Source organism: Ogataea parapolymorpha, chromosome VII, assembly GCF_000187245.1.
Source record: "Ogataea parapolymorpha DL-1 chromosome VII, whole genome shotgun sequence".
Taxonomy (NCBI): Eukaryota; Fungi; Ascomycota; class Pichiomycetes; order Pichiales; family Pichiaceae; genus Ogataea; species Ogataea parapolymorpha.
In genome coordinates this window covers 1,040,357-1,058,371 of record NC_027860.1, presented here as the reverse complement: position 1 = coordinate 1,058,371, position 18,015 = coordinate 1,040,357, and the positions used below count along the sequence as shown (strand labels likewise).

General features: G+C 42.8%; 11 protein-coding genes across 11 annotated transcripts; 6 read left to right on the top strand and 5 right to left on the bottom strand.

Moving 5' to 3' along the window:
* Window positions 1-218: 218 nt before the first annotated feature.
* On the bottom strand, window positions 219-2,015 carry HPODL_02993 (Methylenetetrahydrofolate reductase 2; the record flags this gene model as incomplete). The annotated part of the gene is made up of 1 exon (XM_014077322.1): window positions 219-2,015. The coding sequence occupies one exon, from the start codon at window positions 2,013-2,015 to the stop codon at window positions 219-221; it is 1,797 nt and encodes a 598-aa protein (XP_013932797.1).
* A 307-nt stretch (window positions 2,016-2,322) lies between these two features.
* Window positions 2,323-3,078, top strand: HPODL_02992 (uncharacterized protein; the record flags this gene model as incomplete). The annotated part of the gene is made up of 1 exon (XM_014077321.1): window positions 2,323-3,078. The coding sequence occupies one exon, from the start codon at window positions 2,323-2,325 to the stop codon at window positions 3,076-3,078; it is 756 nt and encodes a 251-aa protein (XP_013932796.1).
* Window positions 3,079-3,088: 10 nt separating this feature from the next.
* On the bottom strand, window positions 3,089-6,646 carry HPODL_02991 (Ribosomal RNA-processing protein 12; the record flags this gene model as incomplete). Its single annotated transcript, XM_014077320.1, has 1 exon — window positions 3,089-6,646. The coding sequence occupies one exon, from the start codon at window positions 6,644-6,646 to the stop codon at window positions 3,089-3,091; it is 3,558 nt and encodes a 1,185-aa protein (XP_013932795.1).
* A 118-nt stretch (window positions 6,647-6,764) lies between these two features.
* On the top strand, window positions 6,765-7,133 carry HPODL_02990 (37S ribosomal protein S16, mitochondrial; the record flags this gene model as incomplete). Its single annotated transcript, XM_014077319.1, has 1 exon — window positions 6,765-7,133. The coding sequence occupies one exon, from the start codon at window positions 6,765-6,767 to the stop codon at window positions 7,131-7,133; it is 369 nt and encodes a 122-aa protein (XP_013932794.1).
* Window positions 7,134-7,385: 252 nt separating this feature from the next.
* HPODL_02989 (Peroxisomal-coenzyme A synthetase) lies at window positions 7,386-9,008 on the top strand (the record flags this gene model as incomplete). The annotated part of the gene is made up of 1 exon (XM_014077318.1): window positions 7,386-9,008. One exon carries the CDS (start codon window positions 7,386-7,388, stop codon window positions 9,006-9,008), a length of 1,623 nt encoding a protein of 540 aa, XP_013932793.1.
* Window positions 9,009-9,017: 9 nt separating this feature from the next.
* On the bottom strand, window positions 9,018-9,815 carry HPODL_02988 (tRNA(His) guanylyltransferase; the record flags this gene model as incomplete). The annotated part of the gene is made up of 1 exon (XM_014077317.1): window positions 9,018-9,815. One exon carries the CDS (start codon window positions 9,813-9,815, stop codon window positions 9,018-9,020), a length of 798 nt encoding a protein of 265 aa, XP_013932792.1.
* Window positions 9,816-10,601: 786 nt separating this feature from the next.
* Window positions 10,602-14,102, top strand: HPODL_02987 (DNA-directed RNA polymerase I subunit RPA2; the record flags this gene model as incomplete). Its single annotated transcript, XM_014077316.1, has 1 exon — window positions 10,602-14,102. One exon carries the CDS (start codon window positions 10,602-10,604, stop codon window positions 14,100-14,102), a length of 3,501 nt encoding a protein of 1,166 aa, XP_013932791.1.
* A 108-nt stretch (window positions 14,103-14,210) lies between these two features.
* On the top strand, window positions 14,211-14,669 carry HPODL_02986 (uncharacterized protein; the record flags this gene model as incomplete). The annotated part of the gene is made up of 1 exon (XM_014077315.1): window positions 14,211-14,669. The coding sequence occupies one exon, from the start codon at window positions 14,211-14,213 to the stop codon at window positions 14,667-14,669; it is 459 nt and encodes a 152-aa protein (XP_013932790.1).
* Window positions 14,666-15,496, bottom strand: HPODL_02985 (uncharacterized protein; the record flags this gene model as incomplete). Its single annotated transcript, XM_014077314.1, has 1 exon — window positions 14,666-15,496. The coding sequence occupies one exon, from the start codon at window positions 15,494-15,496 to the stop codon at window positions 14,666-14,668; it is 831 nt and encodes a 276-aa protein (XP_013932789.1).
* A 99-nt stretch (window positions 15,497-15,595) lies between these two features.
* Window positions 15,596-15,823, top strand: HPODL_02984 (Small nuclear ribonucleoprotein G; the record flags this gene model as incomplete). The annotated part of the gene is made up of 1 exon (XM_014077313.1): window positions 15,596-15,823. One exon carries the CDS (start codon window positions 15,596-15,598, stop codon window positions 15,821-15,823), a length of 228 nt encoding a protein of 75 aa, XP_013932788.1.
* A 23-nt stretch (window positions 15,824-15,846) lies between these two features.
* HPODL_02983 (Ino eighty subunit 1) lies at window positions 15,847-17,775 on the bottom strand (the record flags this gene model as incomplete). The annotated part of the gene is made up of 1 exon (XM_014077312.1): window positions 15,847-17,775. The coding sequence occupies one exon, from the start codon at window positions 17,773-17,775 to the stop codon at window positions 15,847-15,849; it is 1,929 nt and encodes a 642-aa protein (XP_013932787.1).
* Between the last annotated feature and the right edge of the window lie 240 nt (window positions 17,776-18,015).

Here is an 18,015-nt window from a genome sequence, read left to right as displayed (position 1 = left end):
GTTCCGGGCTGTGGAATAAATCCGTTGAGGATGCAATTAGCTATCTAAAGTACATATACACTGGGCATCAGTATCACCAAGTTGAATCATAAAACCTGATGAATAGGAAAATGCTGATAAAATGCATTGTCGTCTGTTTTTGGGTGGGCAACTCAGCAGTTGAGGTGAGTTGTATCTATATGGAAAGCCTGTGTATATGTCCGGCCAGGCTCTACCGTTCAAGCAAGCAGATCAATGTCTTGGAAGAGCTCAAATATCCGTGCATTCGGGCTCTTGACGTAGTCGTTGTCGACAACTGTCACCAGTGTGAACGAGTCGCACAAAGACGATAGGAAATCAGTTGCTTGTGTGGCTTTCTCATGTCTGAAGATCGAAAGCCATTTGTCTAAAATTGAAAAAAGCTCATCCTTCCATGCTAAGAAGGAGATACGTTCCACGATGGTTGGTTGTATTACCTCAGTTCCTGGGAAACAGCCCCAAGTGACAGCGATGATGTCTGAGTCTTGCGTATTGGTAATCAGATGGCCATCTTTGTCGGTGGCATAGAAGGACAAAATGTTGGAATCTGCTCCCTTGTTCATCTCATTGATGCGTTCAATTAGCAAACTCACCACTGTGGAAGGAACCAAAAACTCCAGATACTGTTTCTGGTAAACGTAACCATTTCTCGGCCCCCATCCAAACACCTTGTCGCTGGATTTGAGTCCATTGACAGAAGGTTGTGAGTTGATCGTGAGGATTCCGTGCTTGACAATATCCAAGATCTGCTTCTTAGTAGGTTCGATCTCTGAGGAGATTTGGCCATCCGACCAAGGCAAACATGATAGTTCCCCGTTGATGTATCTCATGGTCAGCTCGGCCAAATCTTTGAGACTGTTGGGCGTGCCCCAAAGTTCAAGTGCTTTCTTGGGAGAGTGCCTGATGAGCTCTGACTCACACGATTCAACGGAGGCAAAAGCAGGAGACCGAGAATCTCCCCATCTTCCGTTCGGGAACTCGTCCCAGTTAGCAGTGCGGCTGATATAAGAGAATTTTCTGTTTTTCCAGAAGATGGGTCTGACTGTCTCCTTGGATCTGTTCGGATTAAGCGATTTTCTCCACGGCTGTTTCATGTCGTGAAGCTGTTGCTTGGTAACCAAATTGAGACCCTGCAAGATCATTAGGGTAGATTTTTCCAGGTTCATGGTATAGAAATGCAGATGATTCACTCTTTTGGATTCGAGCAATTGCTGACACATCTCAATCACCAACTTTGTTCCAACTTCTCTGACCTTGGCATCGTCATCTTTAATAGGCTCCAAAGCCTCGCTGAAATGTTTTGGGATCGCGATCTCGGACCAGCCAGCTCTTCTGATGAAGGCAGCATATGTACTAATGGGCATGATACCTGGGATAATTGGCATAGTAATACCTATTTTTCTGCATTCATCACACCAGTTGATGAAGTTTTCCGTGTCATAAAACATCTGAGTGACAATAAAGTCAGCACCCGCATCTTGCTTTTCTTTCAAATATTTTAAAGTTTTCACGGGATCCGATTCTTCGGGGTGACCCTCAGGGTAAGCCGCAACACCAATACAAAAGTGGTCACCGTAGTGTTTTCTGATATATCTGATCAAGTCTTTAGCATACTTGAAATCACCAGTAGACTCAGAGCCGTCCAACGGTGGGTCGCCTCTAAGGGCCAAAATGTTTTGGCAACCACTTTCGTATGCCGATCTCAAAGCTTGATCGATCAAGTCTGTTTTCATGTTTGTGCAAGTCAGATGCATACACGTCTCGAGGCCCAACACTGTTGAGGTGGTCTGGACCATCTCTGTGGTGAGTGTGCTTAAACGACCTCCTGCGTTCCATGTGATATCGATGAACAAAGGATTTAGGTCATACATTCTATCCATTCTATCGTACAAGTTTTGGAGACCCTGGCTTGTCTTGGGAGTGAAGAACTCGAAGGAGAATGTCGCCGGTGCATTCTCTTCCTTGTGCGACTCCAGGAGTTTGTTTGTGACCTTCATCTTCCCCTGATCACCACTTCTTTATACACAAGTATTATTGTAGCTCGAAAAAATTTTCAACAAAAAGCTTCACGCTAGAGATGGTAGCAGATTTACCAACAAAGGTTATTCGTGGCCTAGACTTTACACCACCAACCCAAATTTGTTGTCCCGACCTGGCGTTGAAAGTTTGCGGGTCGTAAGGATACTGGTTAGCACCGAAAGCTTTAGTCAGGGGTTTTTCTTCCTCGAAGCTCCGCATGTGATAGTGCCGGACGAAAAAACGATATTTTGCGTCGATCGACTGATGAAAATATTTACGGTTTTCATGACTAGTAGCTTTGAGTTCCACCTGCTTCGGGTGACCATGGCTCAGCTTCTCAAAGCACATGGCTTTGACAAATGCAACAATCGGGCGCTAGACCTTGTCACCGACCTTTACGTGCGTTATTTTCAGCTGCTCTTACAAACTGTCACAAAATACATGGAGGCCCGCAATGACATTGAGCCCAACATTCAAGATATTTCCGACGCCTTTCTGGAGCTCAAAATCATCTCGCCAGCGCGCAGGCTGGACGCTTATGATTCGGATCGACTGGTTACACAGGGTCTAAACAACTTCGAATACTGGTTCCAAAGTGACATGAACACGCGACTACGAGAGGTGGCTAGACCAAACAAAGAATTCCTCACTGAATTGGCAGAGCTGAAAAGTTCGATGGATATACATACGAAGATGAACAGTTTGACTGCAGCATTGGGCCAAGCAACGCCAGGACTTCACAGGCAGCCTACCCAGCCTCTGGAACCATTGAGCGTGCCGGCAAATGAAAACGAGCCGATCGAAGATGGGATACGATTGGACCCGGACTGGATCCGTTTTGTGCTGCGCGGGCAGCTGAGCGAAAAACCTGACACGAAGTTCAAAGGAACGATTCTCGATGAATATGTTCCAGAAGACTTACAGCAACCTACAGTGACTTCGAATAACGATCATGTGGTCTTTGGACCAACTCCAGAAAACCTGGCGCAACATTTGCCTTACGCAGAAAATCAAAAAATGGACGATCCCGATGATATATAGCTTCCATATTCTATAAACGTCTGTTAGATTTAAACTTCTTCTGTTTCCGCTGAGGTTTTTGAATCTTGTTGGAGGTTTTTGGTTTCGATTTGGACTCGTTGTCCGACTCTTCGTCCCAATTGATGTCATCTCCTTTCTTATGCTTGTATCTAAGTCTGTTTTTCTGGCCCCTGATTGGACCTTGTCTAACCGCCTCCACATAAGCATCGATAGAGTCTTTATTGAGCACATCTTCCTGCTCTTCGGCTTCTTCAATGACCAACTTACCATTCTTGGTCTTGAATTCGTTCTCCAGAGTCTTTTTGGTGAATTTCTTTGGTTTCGAAGACGATATGTGAGTAAGTGTTTGTTTGTCCAGCAGATCAAGCGGCATCTCTCTAGATTCGGAAATATATTGTTGAGACTTTCCAGATGGCTGATCCTCCTCCTCTTCGGATTCGGAATCGCTATACAGAGCTGCCTCGTAACCAGACATCACTCCTGACTCCGCAGCATTTGTACCTGTAGCTTGCGACTTCTTTCTCTTGGCCCTAGCCTTTGACTTCTTGATGTTGGCAACAAGTTTCTTGTCCTCCTCGGGGATGCTTTCCTCAACAAGATCGACACCGAACTTACGAATCAGTCTCTCAATGATATGTTTAACCTTAGATTTGAAATGATTCTTGTGCTCGTGAGACGCAGCCATCAAGTTGGTCAGTAAACCTTTCATGTTCTGTGCAACCATCTCTTCCGGCAAACTCAAAATCGCAACCTTGACAAAACCAAGCGTAGCCTTGATAATTTCCCTATTCTTGGAAGTCAAGAATAGTTCAACTGTCTGGTAGAGCTCGGATAAAAATTGAATATCTAGTTTCGAGTGATATTCATACACTAGACGAGCAAGCGAAGTGATAGCAGCACTGATCATGTTAGGAGTGGCGCCCACCAAACCTGCAGAGCAGATGGTGAAAAACTCTTGAAGCGAGGCGGTCGAATCGGGCATCTCGGGATCATTCATCGAGTTTTTAACTGGAGCTCCCTCAAATTCAGCCATTTTAGCAGCCATCACAATGAGAGTCTCGTAAGCAGATTCCCTGGTCTTTTCGTTCAAACTCTTCGTGCTGATTATCACCTCTGAGACAACAGCAGGAATGAAATGCAGGTTTTCTGCTGGCAAAATCTTGATGATATCCAGAATCAGCGCAAATCTCGGTGACTTTGCTGCTGTCATGGTGGTTTCTGTGGTTTCTAGAAGAAGAGACAAAATGTTAGATATGAAATTCAAAACCGATTTTTGTCCAGCATCAGCTTCCAGTAGTCGACTAATTACTCTGTAAGAACGCTTTTGAATCTGAACATCTGCAATTTTGACTGTTTGGTTGAAGATTGAGAATAACGCATTGTAGCAAGATTCGGGGACGTACTTAGCCATCAATACTATCAAGTCCATCATGGTGATCGACAATTTTGGAATGCTCGATTTCGCAGCCGGCTCCTCCGTCTTGATCATATCAGTTTCCTTCTCATCATCCAGTGCCTGCTTCAAGATTGAGCAAACTTTGTCAAAAGTGGCAGAAAGATCCTCCGGCTTCGAAATTTGCAAATATGCATCAATTGTATCCAGAACAAAACCTCTTTGAGCCATTGAAGTTTGAGAGAAGACATTGAATAGCACCGACAACAATTTGGATGCTTTTGTAGTCGAAAGATATTCGATGTTCTTTTGAGCTTCCTCTAAGGGGAATTTCTGTGCCAAAACCACATCTTCCAAAACGCCTAATGAGTAGGTAACGTTGCTTTCCACCAGGAGCTTGAGAGCATGACAGATTGTGTTTCTCAAATCGGTTTTCTCATACAAAAGTCCCGCAAGTTTAGATGCAAAATCGTCGGTGAAACTTTGAGTTAAATCGGTAGGAAGATCACAGAAGTGAGGCAAGAGAGACCAAATTTGATCCACAATGGTAGCAAATATCTTGATGTTCACAGATTCTGGGTTTCCTTCAGCGATTTTTTGCTCGAAAAATTCCACGTTTGGAAGAATCTCAGAGATGTAAAAACCAAGGCTAGCATGTCTTACATTGTCCCTCAGTAACGGTAGTAGCCAAGCTCTTCCAGTGGCTTGCGGATTAGTTAGATTCAGTGGAAGCACTTTCAAAACCTCTTCTGGTCCAATCGAACTGATAGCAACAGCAATAACATTTTCACTGACCTGGTTGAGTTCGAACCCTTCCAATTCATTGGACCGCCATTCTCCAATAATATGTAGATGGTTAGCAAAATAGGGGCCCGCACGAGATCCAAACTTAGCCAAAATGCTTGTGATGACTTCACACACTTCCTTGGCGGATTCCCTATACTTGACTGTCAGATATTCATTTGTTAGCTCAGATAGCTGTTCTATTACCTCTTCGACGTTTTCGAAATCCTCAGGGAGTGTCTTTGGTGGTTCGAGAAGGTAATTCACATCAACAGAGTCAGTGATAATTGCAATCAGGCATTGCGAAGCACTGATACGGACATTAGGATTTTCACTCAAGAAAAAGTCTCCCACAATTTTAAAGACGTCTGGCAGCTTCAAAATACATTTGTATGCATCCACAGACTTGGAGTAGGAAGTGAGAGCCCTAGCAATAACAGCCAGCCAAGATGGTGTCAAATGCTGGTCATTAATGGCGGGTTTGAGATCAAATAGCACGTTCAAGACTTGAACAAACTTATCTTCGTCAACTTTGTCATTCATGGATTGAAAGAGTCCTTCAAAAGCTTCAAAGGAGGAAGAAACCAAGTATTGGTCACTAGTCTTGGCCACAACAAGAAGAACATCACAAAGCGGCAGTATTTGTTTCAAAGGCCATGCATTGGCCTTTGTAATAGCAGCAATCAATTGCAAGTTGTGTATTATTTCAGTATTGAGCTCTTTATTCTTTTTTTCTTGTTGTTGTCTCTCCAGCAACTTGATGACAGAGTTTAGTGCGAACTCGCCACAAAGGGTTGAGGCAGGATGCTCAAGAGAAGGACCAGCCGGAACCGTGCTCAGAATTTTGTGCACAGCCTCTTGTGCTCTCTTTCTAACCTTTGGTCTGTGATCCAATGACAGCTGGAGCAGACCAGTGAGGCCTCTTTTGGGGCTAATCTTGAAATTATTCGAATTAATCCAGGCACCAGTCTCTTGGGCAACAAGAAGGCTTTCAAGTACACCAATACTTGATCTCAGTAATGGGGCAGCAGACTCGTCGTTAGACAAGGCAGGAGCTAGACGTGCAACTATCTCACTGAATTTTGATCTTAGAAGTTGCTTTGGCGTATATGGAGACACCAAGTCCAAGAAATAAAGAGCCACAGCAGCAAGATTGCCATCTTTTATGTTCTCACCATCACAGCACTGATCTAAAAGAGAAAGGAAAGAGATAAAATATGTAACAGGAGTCTGCTTCTGCTTTTGATCTTCCAAGTTTTCATCGACGGCCTGAAGCACAAGTGCCAGTTGTTTTTGATTCTCAAGTTTGGAATTAACCTGTGTTCTTATTCTACCAATTCGTGATTCCAACTCCATGTCTAACAGGAGAGGATCATCTTCGAAGGTAGCCATAATAGTAATACAAAGATAAAAAAGCTAGAAAAAAAAAAAAAAATTTTAGATATGCGTGTAAGGGTGTGAAACTGATTTTTCATCAAAGAATTTGATTTTTTCAGAAACCGACACAATCATGAAGGGACTTGTCAGATTGAGATTAGCCCGCATGGGAAGAAAACATCAGCCATTATACAATATCGTGGTGAGCCACAAAAGAACGCGCAGAGATGGAAAACCAATCGAAGTGATAGGGACTTATGATCCAAGACCTAGTCCGCTTACTCCTACGCAACAATCGGAGGGAGTGATACCAGTAAAAGACGTGAAGCTAGACTTCCAAAGATCAAAGTACTGGATTTCAGTGGGCGCGCAGCCAACTAAAACTGTTGAGGATTTACTTAAGAAAGCTGGCATTCTTTACCCAGAGTGGCCATCTCCCGCCAGAAATGCAAAGGTGACACCTCGCGCGGAAATTCCACTAGAAGGTAAGAAGTTCGCCTAAATACATGTATATAGAATTAGGACCCCTCATTGCATTAGTCCGGATGTGTAAATCGGCCAATTAAATTTTGTGGTCCGACCGGTAACCTTTAGGCTATTTAGGTGCTGTTTATAAAAACTTCAGATGGAGAATGTCAAGGTCAAATGGAGCCACCATTTGACCTTCACTAGCAATGACAATAATGGTTTTAGGTTTGTAATATATATATAGCGCCTTTTTTCCACTATTGCTCCCTAAACTTTTTGGCTCGCAATGTCTTTACAAAGTCTGATCCAAGTTTCAAATAAAACCGCAGTGATTGTTCCTGAGTCTAAGCTTGAGCTTAGCTACTCTCAACTGAACAACATTGTCTACCATCTCCAATCGATATTCACAAACTCTGTTTCTCCCCTTACCGATAAGGGGTCACAGAAGCAATTAAGGATCGCAACCTGCCTGCCAAACGGACTTGAGCTGATTGCTTCATTTCTTGCTATTACCACAGCAGGAAACGTCATCACACCGTTAAACCCAAAGTACACAAGATCGGAATTTCTCGGCTATCTTTCTGACCTGGAAACGGACGCTGTCATTGTTCCTCGCTACGGTCACTTGAAACCAGACTCAGAAATTGTTTCTGCTGCCCGTGCAACCCCAACAAAGCCCTTTATTATTGAAATTTGGTATGATACAGCACGATCTTTGCTTCAGTACGAGATATTCCATGCACAAACATTGGCATCTATGTACAATTCAGTTATAGATAAATCAGGTCTACCTCCTGAGGAAGCAGGAAACCACATGCCAGGCCTTGCCAGAAACTCGGACATTGCATTGATATTGTTCACCAGTGGAACTACAGGGAAGGCAAAGAAAGTTCCCTTGACTCATTCCAATCTCACTAGTTCAATGATGAATATCATTAAATCGTACAAATTAAGAAGCCGTGACAGGAATTATGTGATCATGCCTTTATTCCACATCCACGGACTCCAGGTTCTGTTGGCGTCCCTCGCATCACAAGGCTCTGTTGTCGTCCCAAACAGGTTTTCTGCATCTATGTTTTACCCGCATCTAAGAGAATGGAATTTCAGTTGGTACTCGGCTGTCCCAACTATCCATATTATCCTCTTAAACCGCCGTCTCCCCAAGGAACTCAAAGGAAAGCTACGGTTCATTAGGTCTTGTTCCTCCTCGTTACCGCCAACCGTCTTCACTGAGCTTGAGTCAAATTTTGGATGCCCCGTGGTGGAAGCCTACGGCATGACCGAAGCATCACACCAAGTCACCTCAAATAACATACCCTTTCACGGTAAAATATCTAGAAAAGCTGGTACCGTTGGCATTCCTCAGGGGTCTGTGGAAGTCATTATCATTGACGAGAGTGAGGCAATTCTGAACAAGTGTCAAGTTGGGCAAGTAGCAATATCCGGACCCAATGTCACATTGGGATATTTGCAAAATGAGACTGCAAACAAAGAGTCGTTTTTCAATTTCCAGGGAAAGCGTTTTTTCAAGACGGGTGATCTTGGAATGTTTGATAATGAGGGACGATTAGTCCTCAAGGGCAGAATAAAAGAGATTATCAATAAAGGTGGAGAGAAAATCTCACCTGTTGAAATCGATTCAGTGGTGAGCTCGCATGAGAAAGTGAAGGAGTGTGTCTCCTTTGGATATCCCGACAAGAAGTATGGAGAAAATATAGGGTGCGGCATAGTTTGCAAGAACGGGGCCTCGTTGACAGAAACCGAACTGAGAACTTGGCTCCAAGATAGATTGGCAAGCTTCAAGCTACCACAAAAAATCTTTATTGTTCAGGAATTGCCCAAATCTCCAACGGGCAAAATGAACAGGAGGCTAATGAGCCAGATCTTCGGCCTAGAAGCAAAAGTTTAACTCAAAAGTTTAACTGAAAAGCCAAGGCCTGCAATCCCAGAATTCATCTTTGATTATGTCGCAATGAAGTTTCTTGATTTCTGATTTTTTGAGTTTCTTTTGTAATCTTTGTGCTTGTCTTTTGGACAGGTCTATGTTTACATCGCTTTCAAAGTCCAGCTCCCTTACAAAGATGGTGCCTTTTTTGTAAATTTCTGGCTCATTGTTGTAATTAATGCCAAATTCCTTGAACAAGATCTCATGCTTGTCTGAACTTAATGTTCCAATAAGCCTATTCTCCGCTTCTTGAGTCGTTAGACCACTTTTTACGAGAGACCAGAATGTAGTATTGTACAGATTATTAATGTGACAGTCAACTTGTCTCCATCTGAAGTAATCTTTCACCAACTCTTTAGTTGGGTAACAAACTGTTCGTGCGTCAAAAGTCGGAAGCCGGTCAGGCTGAAGTGGTTTCTCAGGAAATGACTGACTCCAGTAGTATTGGTAATATGCAGTAATCGTAGATGCAAACGTCGAGATGAGTTTGAATTCTCTTCGCTCAAACAAGTCGCATCGTCTTTGTAACAGAAAGGAGTACTCGTCGGAGTCCCCGTAGGCCATAATAATATTAGGGATGGTTTCCATCAGTTTTAGTGCTGCTGAATTCATTACCTCAAGAGCGCATAGATCGTTTGGTTTCTCGAAATCATATTTGGATGAAAATTTGTGAAACCCTCTTCCATCTACACGGATCACTATGTAGGTTTCGGGGAGGAGTATGGATTCTCTTTCGAAATTCTTGACGTACTCGTATCGTGATTTAGCCATGAACTTTTTTTTGTATTTTAGGGCTGTGTATTAATTGCCGAAGATGGTAGCACTGCACTTTGCAGCGAACTTTTATAAGAGAGTGACTCCATTTTATCATCCTAATGACAAACTGTAAGTATGTCACACTCATATGCCATAATCGTTCCAGGTTCCCTTTCCGGAACATGAGTACTATTCCCGAAGTGTGTTACTTATTGGCCTTTGCACACTGGAAAACCACATGACTACACACCACAACGGCTTTAATATTGTAGGTCCAGTTCAGAGGGATTGTAAACCCATTCTTTTTTTCAGTATGTCAAGTGAAATCTTAGAATAGCTTTTATATTGATTTCAGACTTCCTCGCTATCGGTAAGCATGGCTTGCCAGCTTGATATTGAACTGGGATGAAAGAGTAGATAAAGGATACGACGACTTTGTAACAGCTATTAAAGAGACTGTTTTGTTTTTTACATTAATTGCGGTTAGCCTGATATTAAGTGACTAACAATTCCAGTTTAATATAGTCATCAACCACCACAAATTTTAAAACTAACATTTTGATAATCGATAGGATTTGACGAGTGATATTCTACAGTTTGTTTTCTGGCTGGTCACAGCGATGGTGAAGCAAGAAGTTACGTGACCGATAATCTTACAAGAATCGCATCCGATGGTATTTGTTATGCTCGTGGCACATCAATTCTCAGCTTAAGATCCCTCCTTATCACAAGAATAGATGTCGTGGGATCTGAAAAATTTTATCTGAAAAAAATAAAATTTTTTAAATCAGCTACATCCTAATGACTACAGCGAAGTTCAGAACCTTGGAAAGGGAGCACCGCTTCAAAAACCCTCCGAAGGACAGATCGGCTTTCCAGATGCTTTATGACGCTGTCAGGCCGCATGTCGGATCTTTCAACGCCTTGACAGAGGGGCCCGATGGAGGACTTTTGAACTTAGCCGTTAAAGACATTGGAACAAAAACAATTTTTGACACTAATGATGCCACTGGCTCGGGCAATAAATTGAGAATAAGAGTTGACTCTGTGCAGATCGCCAAACCGCAAGTTCCTTCGACCGACAAACTCTCGGTGGTTAGAAACACCTACCCGGCAGAGTGTAGAGAAAGAATGACAACTTACAGGGCCAGACTCCTGCTCAAAGTGTGTTGGTCTATTAACGATGGCGAAGAGATTAGTGAAGTCAGAGAAGCAGGTCAAATCCCGATCATGTTGCAATCCAACAGATGTCACCTTGAAAACTTGTCCCCTGATCAGCTTGTTAAACTAAGAGAAGAGAGCGATGAATTGGGAGGTTATTTTATTGTCAATGGTATTGAAAAACTGATCAGAATGCTTATTGTGCAAAGACGCAACCATCCGATGGCTATCATCAGACCATCGTTCGCTAATAGAGGCACATCGTATTCGCATTTTGGTGTTCAGATTCGCTCGGTGAGGCCAGATCAAACTTCGCAGACAAATGTTTTGCACTACTTGAATGATGGAAATGTTACTTTCAGGTTTTCTTGGAGAAAGAACGAGTATCTGATTCCTGTGGTGATGATCTTGAAAGCATTGATCGAAACTAATGATAGAGAAATCTTTGATGGTGTTGTGGGTGCCGACACTGGAAATTCTTTCTTGACAGATCGTTTGGAATTGTTGTTAAGAACTTATAAGAACTACAATCTTTACTCGCAAAAAGAGACCCTAGCATATCTTGGTGACAAATTTAGGGTGGTGTTTGGTGCTACCCCTGACATGTCTGATATCAGCGTGGGTGAGGAAGTTATCAAGAGAATTGTTCTAGTTCACTTGGAAAACAACGAGGATAAATTCCGTATGCTCCTATTCATGATCAGAAAACTCTACTCTTTAGTGGCCGGAGATTGTTCTCCAGACAATCCGGATGCAACTCAGCATCAAGAGATTTTGCTGGGGGGTTTCCTCTATGGAATGATTTTGAAAGAAAAAATCGAGGAATATCTCCAAAACATCAGATTGCAAGTACAATCTGACATCAATAGAGGCATTGCAGTGAATTTCTCAGACAGGAAGTACATGTCAAGAGTGTTCTTGAGAATCAATGAAAATATTGGCCAGAAGCTGCAGTACTTTTTGTCAACCGGTAACTTGGTCTCGCAATCTGGTCTAGATTTGCAACAAGTGAGTGGTTACACCGTGGTGGCAGAAAAAATCAATTTCCACCGTTTCATTTCTCACTTCCGAATGGTCCATAGAGGTTCTTTCTTTGCGCAGTTGAAGACCACGGCGGTCCGTAAATTACTTCCAGAATCTTGGGGATTTTTGTGTCCTGTCCACACTCCAGATGGATCTCCTTGTGGATTGCTAAATCACTTGGCCCACAAATGCCGAATTACTACCAAAGCATCCGACGTCACAAAGGTCCCAAAGCTGCTCCACAAACTGGGTGTCTCACCTACTGCGTCCGCTATAAACATTTCTGGTCCAAATGTCTGCTGTGTTCAATTGGACGGTAGAATTATTGGCTGGTGCTCTCACAAGCAGGGAAAGATCGTTGCCGACACTTTGAGATTTTGGAAGGTGGAAGGGCACCACGATATTCCGCTCGATTTGGAAATTGGATATGTTCCGCCATCCTCTGGCGGTCAATATCCAGGTCTTTATTTGTTTGCTGGAGCCTCGAGAATGGTGAGACCAGTCAGGTACCTTCCATTGGACAAAGAGGATATTGTTGGTCCCTTCGAGCAAGTTTTCATGAACGTTGCCGTTATTCCTTCTGAGATCGAAAATAATATCCACACACACGTTGAATTTGCACCAACCAATATCTTGTCCATCCTAGCTAATTTAACACCATTTTCGGATTTCAATCAGTCGCCAAGAAACATGTACCAATGTCAGATGGGTAAGCAAACCATGGGAACTCCTGGTGTTGCGCTGTGCCACAGAAGCGACAACAAGCTCTACCGTCTTCAATCGGGTCAGACTCCAATCGTTAAAGCCAATCTTTATGACGATTATGGGATGGATAATTTCCCTAACGGCACCAACGCAGTGGTCGCTGTTATTTCGTATACCGGATATGATATGGACGATGCAATGATAATCAATAAGTCCGCTGACGAGAGGGGATTCGGTTACGGAGTGGTGTACAAAGTTGAAAAAGTGGACTTATCTTTGAATAGAAAGAGAGGAGATCCAATCACTCAACATTTTGGCTTTGGAAGCGATGAATGGCCTGAAAGCTGGAAAGAGAAGTTGGATAACGATGGGCTGCCACACATCGGAGTTCACGTGGAAGAGGGTGACCCTATTTGCGCTTATTACGATGATATTTTGGGCAAAACTAAAGTGAAGACCTACCATAGCTCTGAGCCAGCTTTCATTGAGGAAGTGAAGCTTCTGGGAGACGACAATGGAACAAGCGAGTTCCAGACGCTTTCGATAAAGTACCGTATCACGAGACAGCCATTAATTGGAGACAAGTTCTCGTCGAGACACGGCCAAAAAGGTGTTTGTTCGAGAAAGTGGCCTCAAATTGATATGCCTTTCAGCGAGACTGGTATTCAGCCGGACGTGATCATCAATCCGCATGCGTTCCCATCGAGAATGACTATTGGTATGTTTGTCGAGTCTCTTGCCGGAAAAGCTGGAGCTTTGCACGGTATTGCTCAGGACGCAACTCCATGGAAGTTCAGCGAATCTGACACACCAGCCGACTATTTCGGTGAGCAGCTCCAAAGAGCCGGTTACAACTACCACGGAAACGAGCCGTTGTATTCTGGTGTGACAGGAGAAGAGCTTCGCGCCGACATATACATTGGTGTCGTTTATTACCAAAGATTGAGACACATGGTGAACGATAAATTCCAAGTCAGATCTACAGGTCCAGTGAATTCTCTCACATTGCAACCTGTCAAGGGTAGAAAGAGACACGGAGGTATTCGTGTAGGAGAAATGGAGAGAGATGCTCTTATCGGTCACGGAACTTCTTTCTTGCTTCAAGACAGATTGCTCAACTGCTCGGACTACACACAAACTGCCATTTGCCGCTCGTGTGGCTCGTTACTGTCCACGCAAATGTCTGTCCCTCGCATTGGCACTCAGGCCACTACGAGATGTCGCCGCTGTGCCAAAAAAATTGATCGTGTGCTACAGAATACGGATGAAATGGATATCTGGGAGGATGGTCAAGGAACCAAGTTTATTGGTGGCGGAGATACAACCACTGTCGCTATTCCGTTTGTTCTCAAGTACCTGGATTCTGAGCTGTCAGCTATGGGCATCCGCATGCACTACAATGTTGTGCCCTAGAGGCCGGGAAATTTTACATACTATAAAACCCTACACCGAATGTACAAATTTCCTCAAAAACTAATTTCATTAGATCTATCGCGTAAAAGTTGCACAAACAGATTGACGATGAGCGAACAGCATCTGCCACAAGGCTACAATCTGCGTCCACTAGAAAAGGAAGATTTTTCCAGGGGATACCTGCAAACATTGGAAACTTTGACATCGGTAGGTGATGTAGATCAGGAGCACTTCAATGACATAGTTGATTACTGGAAGTCACAGCCCAAAACTTACAAAAATATGGTGATCACCGATTACGAATCCCAAGTGGTGGCGGTTGGGTCATTGATTGTGGAGACAAAATTGATTCACAGCTGTGCCAAAGTGGGCCATATTGAAGATATAGCTGTGAGACCCGATCAGCAAGGAAAAAAGTTGGGTCTGTACCTGATTCGTCAGCTGATTGAATTAGCTAAGGAAGAAGGATGTTACAAAGCTATATTAGATTGCGACCCAAAAAATGAGGGATTCTATGTGAAATGCGGAATGTCCAGAGCTGGACTCGAGATGGAGTACCGTTTTTAGTGCAAGAGGTTTTTGAGAAGATGACTAATAGCCCCTGCTATGCCGTCTACCTTCACCAAGACATTGAATGTGTCGTCAAGGTCGACGCTAGTCTCGCCATCAGTATACATGCACTCCAATTTGGATTGGAATTCGCCAACAAATTCGGCGTCGTCACTGTCAAACGAAATCTTCCAATTGATTGTCAACCGCTTGCCGTCTTTGGAAATACTTACAATCTGGCAGTTTTTAAATCGAGCAAACACAGCTAGTCTGTCGTTTTGTAAACTTGCAGAAATATCGTTCACATTGTATTCCGCGCCAAGGCTATCAAATAGCTGTGTCCAGAGCGTTAATCTGCGCTTTGCTAAATTGATATATGAATTAGTTGCGTAGATGAACAGCGACAAGTTTCTCTTGGCACAAGCAAGCCTAATTAACTTGTTTATTTCTGCCATTTCGCTCACAATTGAGTGCTTCGATTTTGCAATTTCGAGATTTACAACCCTCTCTTGTGAAAACTCAACAGCTACCTTGAACTCCAAATAGTATTTAAAAGTTAAAGTGAATGTAAATATCCCTGCCCCTTGTTGAACATCAGAGATAACCATATGCGGATAGAACATTTTGACAAGATGGAGCCGCTTTTCCATATCGATTGACGGGAGATTGGAATGTTCTTGGAGTATTTGACATGTTTGAAGGTAATCTTGCAGGTTGAATTGATTCTCACCACTTAGTTCAATTTTGCGCTTTCTAAGCTCATCAACCCTTTGAACCAAGTCATCTCGTTCAAACTCCAGGTTCAATATTTGTTGCCTGAGGTTCAAATATTCTTCTGCAGACATCGTTTGGCGATTTGCAAACAACTTGATCCTCCTTGAAATCCACACACGACCTCAAAACAAATTAAAAAAATAGCTTTTTCAAACCATTAAACGTGCTAAATGGTATCCACGCCAGAGTTGAAAAAATTCGTGGATAAAAACCTCAAAATTACACTCAACTCATCGAGAGTAGTCAGAGGGAGACTTGCAGGCTATGACCTTTTCCTCAACTTGAACTTATCAGATGCTGTGGAACTGATTACAAATAAACAATCTACAGATGAAGTGAAAGTGGGAAGTTGTATCATCAGAGGTAATTCGGTCATTAGCATAGAGCCAGTGGAATGATAACTTTTCAGCTATCGCGTTCTCTATACATCAGAAAAGGCTTTTTCCAAAAATAAATCGTGCGCTGATTCCTCTCTGTCCGCTGAGTCGTCAACGAAATTCACTATCCGTCTCAGATCTTTATAATAGTTGATCTGAAACTCATCCAGTTTGTCCTTGTGCAAGCATGAGAGATTCTCGTCGCTTTGTGTAATCAATAGATTGTCCAATTTGTGCATGCAATTTAAGTGCCCTAGTTTTAATCTTTTGCGTTTGAGGTCATCCGCACGTTTCAGTATGAGATCTCTCAGAAATAAGGCCATGTAGTGATTTTTGTTTCGTTTATTAATCATCATCTTTGATGTTGAGCCTGATCTTACATCTGAACTTAACAAAGCTTCGATATGGCTCAAGTTGAGCTTGATTGGCCCAATGCTGGTCTTCTTCTTTTTGCGTGCTTTATCTACTTGCAAATCGTCACCATGGGGGTTGGACTCAGCATTTCCTGTCCCATTTTCTTCCGTGTTAAGAGCTTGTTTCAGCTTTTTTATGTCTGACTCTTCAAGTCCCAATGCCGTTAAGTCAGCATCCGTATCATCAGCATCCGTTGACTTCTTCGACTTTTTAGCTCGTTTTGCTTTCTTTGATTCATCATCACTTGGAGCGTCATCTAAGAATTTGAGTCGTAGATTTTTCATATAGAAGGCAAATGCCTTTTCATTTTCTGTATCAACATCGTTGATCAATTGAGATGGGTCCTGGCTTTGCTCGGGTGAATATTTTTTCGTTGGGGGCACGAGCTGTCTGAGCTTTTCAATGAGTTCCAAGTTATCATGAGCAATTTCTTCTGCCACATTCAGTCTAGGATCAATAGTGATAGGAGCTAACGGGTTATTAAAAGGGTTAGCTAAAATCTTTTCCGCTTTGAAGTCAGTCTCCAAGAAAAGGTAGATCAACCATAAAAACCTCTCCACCTCGTCGTTTGGATCTGACTCTGATTTCAGCCAGATGTCATTAAATAATGATCCAGAAGAAGCGGCAAAACCCGTACGGTCCGTATTGTCGGTCTCCCTTTGTGGCAATTGCTGAGCAGTCGGGAAAAAAAGCTTTCCAATCTCATACTCATGTACACAAAGCAGGAACAATAAGCTGACAACGTTCAGATGGAATTTATTGTCTTCGTTCATCCCCAAAATGAATTCCTTGAAATTTTTTGGAACTTCTTGGTTCAAGTCGTTAATTGATTTAAGTATTGACTTAATGCGGGGCGTATCTTGTAATGGCTTTACCGCGGACATTGGGAAGTAGTTTTTCGTGTCTTCTGTCTTGAGTCTGGCTTCAACAGGATGAAGGACGTAGAATTTCTCGAAGATGGAAGTATGGTCTCCAACATGCAAAGAGGGCACAGAATGATAGGTTCTAAATTGCGATTTCATCGCATGGTCGAAATTCACAGTCGTATTCAGGCGGCCAATATTAACGAGAATGCTGATAACCGAGAAATTCAAGGCATAGCTTAGATCATGCGAAAGGCGATCTTTCAAGACTTTGGAAACCTTGCTACTCTTCATGAGAGTTACGAGGTAAAGCTCAAAGAATGTCAAATGAGATCCATCATTAAAATGCTCCGTGCCAAATTCATCTCTGTAGTATTTGAAGTGTTCCGGCCAATCGAAATTCTCCCCCGACTTTTTGAAAGGATTAGAGAATATTCTCCTGTTGTTGAAGAATAATTTCATCAAAAAAACGAAGCGTATATCCTTTCGCCAGTAAGGCTCTCCGTCAGCCTTCTTCAAGTGTCTAGTGCGGGAATTGGTCAGTACCGATGGATGTAGCTTCTCTTTAACTCCATCATCAGATTGTCTTTTGCGTTTTTTCGTATCTTCAGCTTCCGCGATCTTATCTTCAGAATCGACAAGAAGTGGATCTGAGAACTTAGATTGTTGATCTGTCAGTGGATCAGTGGATTCCATATTGTGATCTACCTGTGTGTTATTAGTTATGCTGTCATGAACTGGATCGAAAGACATGTTTGAAAAGTGTTCAAATCTTTAACAACCTCGCTTTGGACAAAATGGTGCACGGTTGTCAAGATTCTCAAGGAACCCTTGAGTTGAATTTTTGTATTCTATTATTTCAAGCTAGATAAGTGGAGGTGTAAGGATTCATCGTACACGTGCCCCCGGGCCCATGATTATTTAATTTCTGCTGCA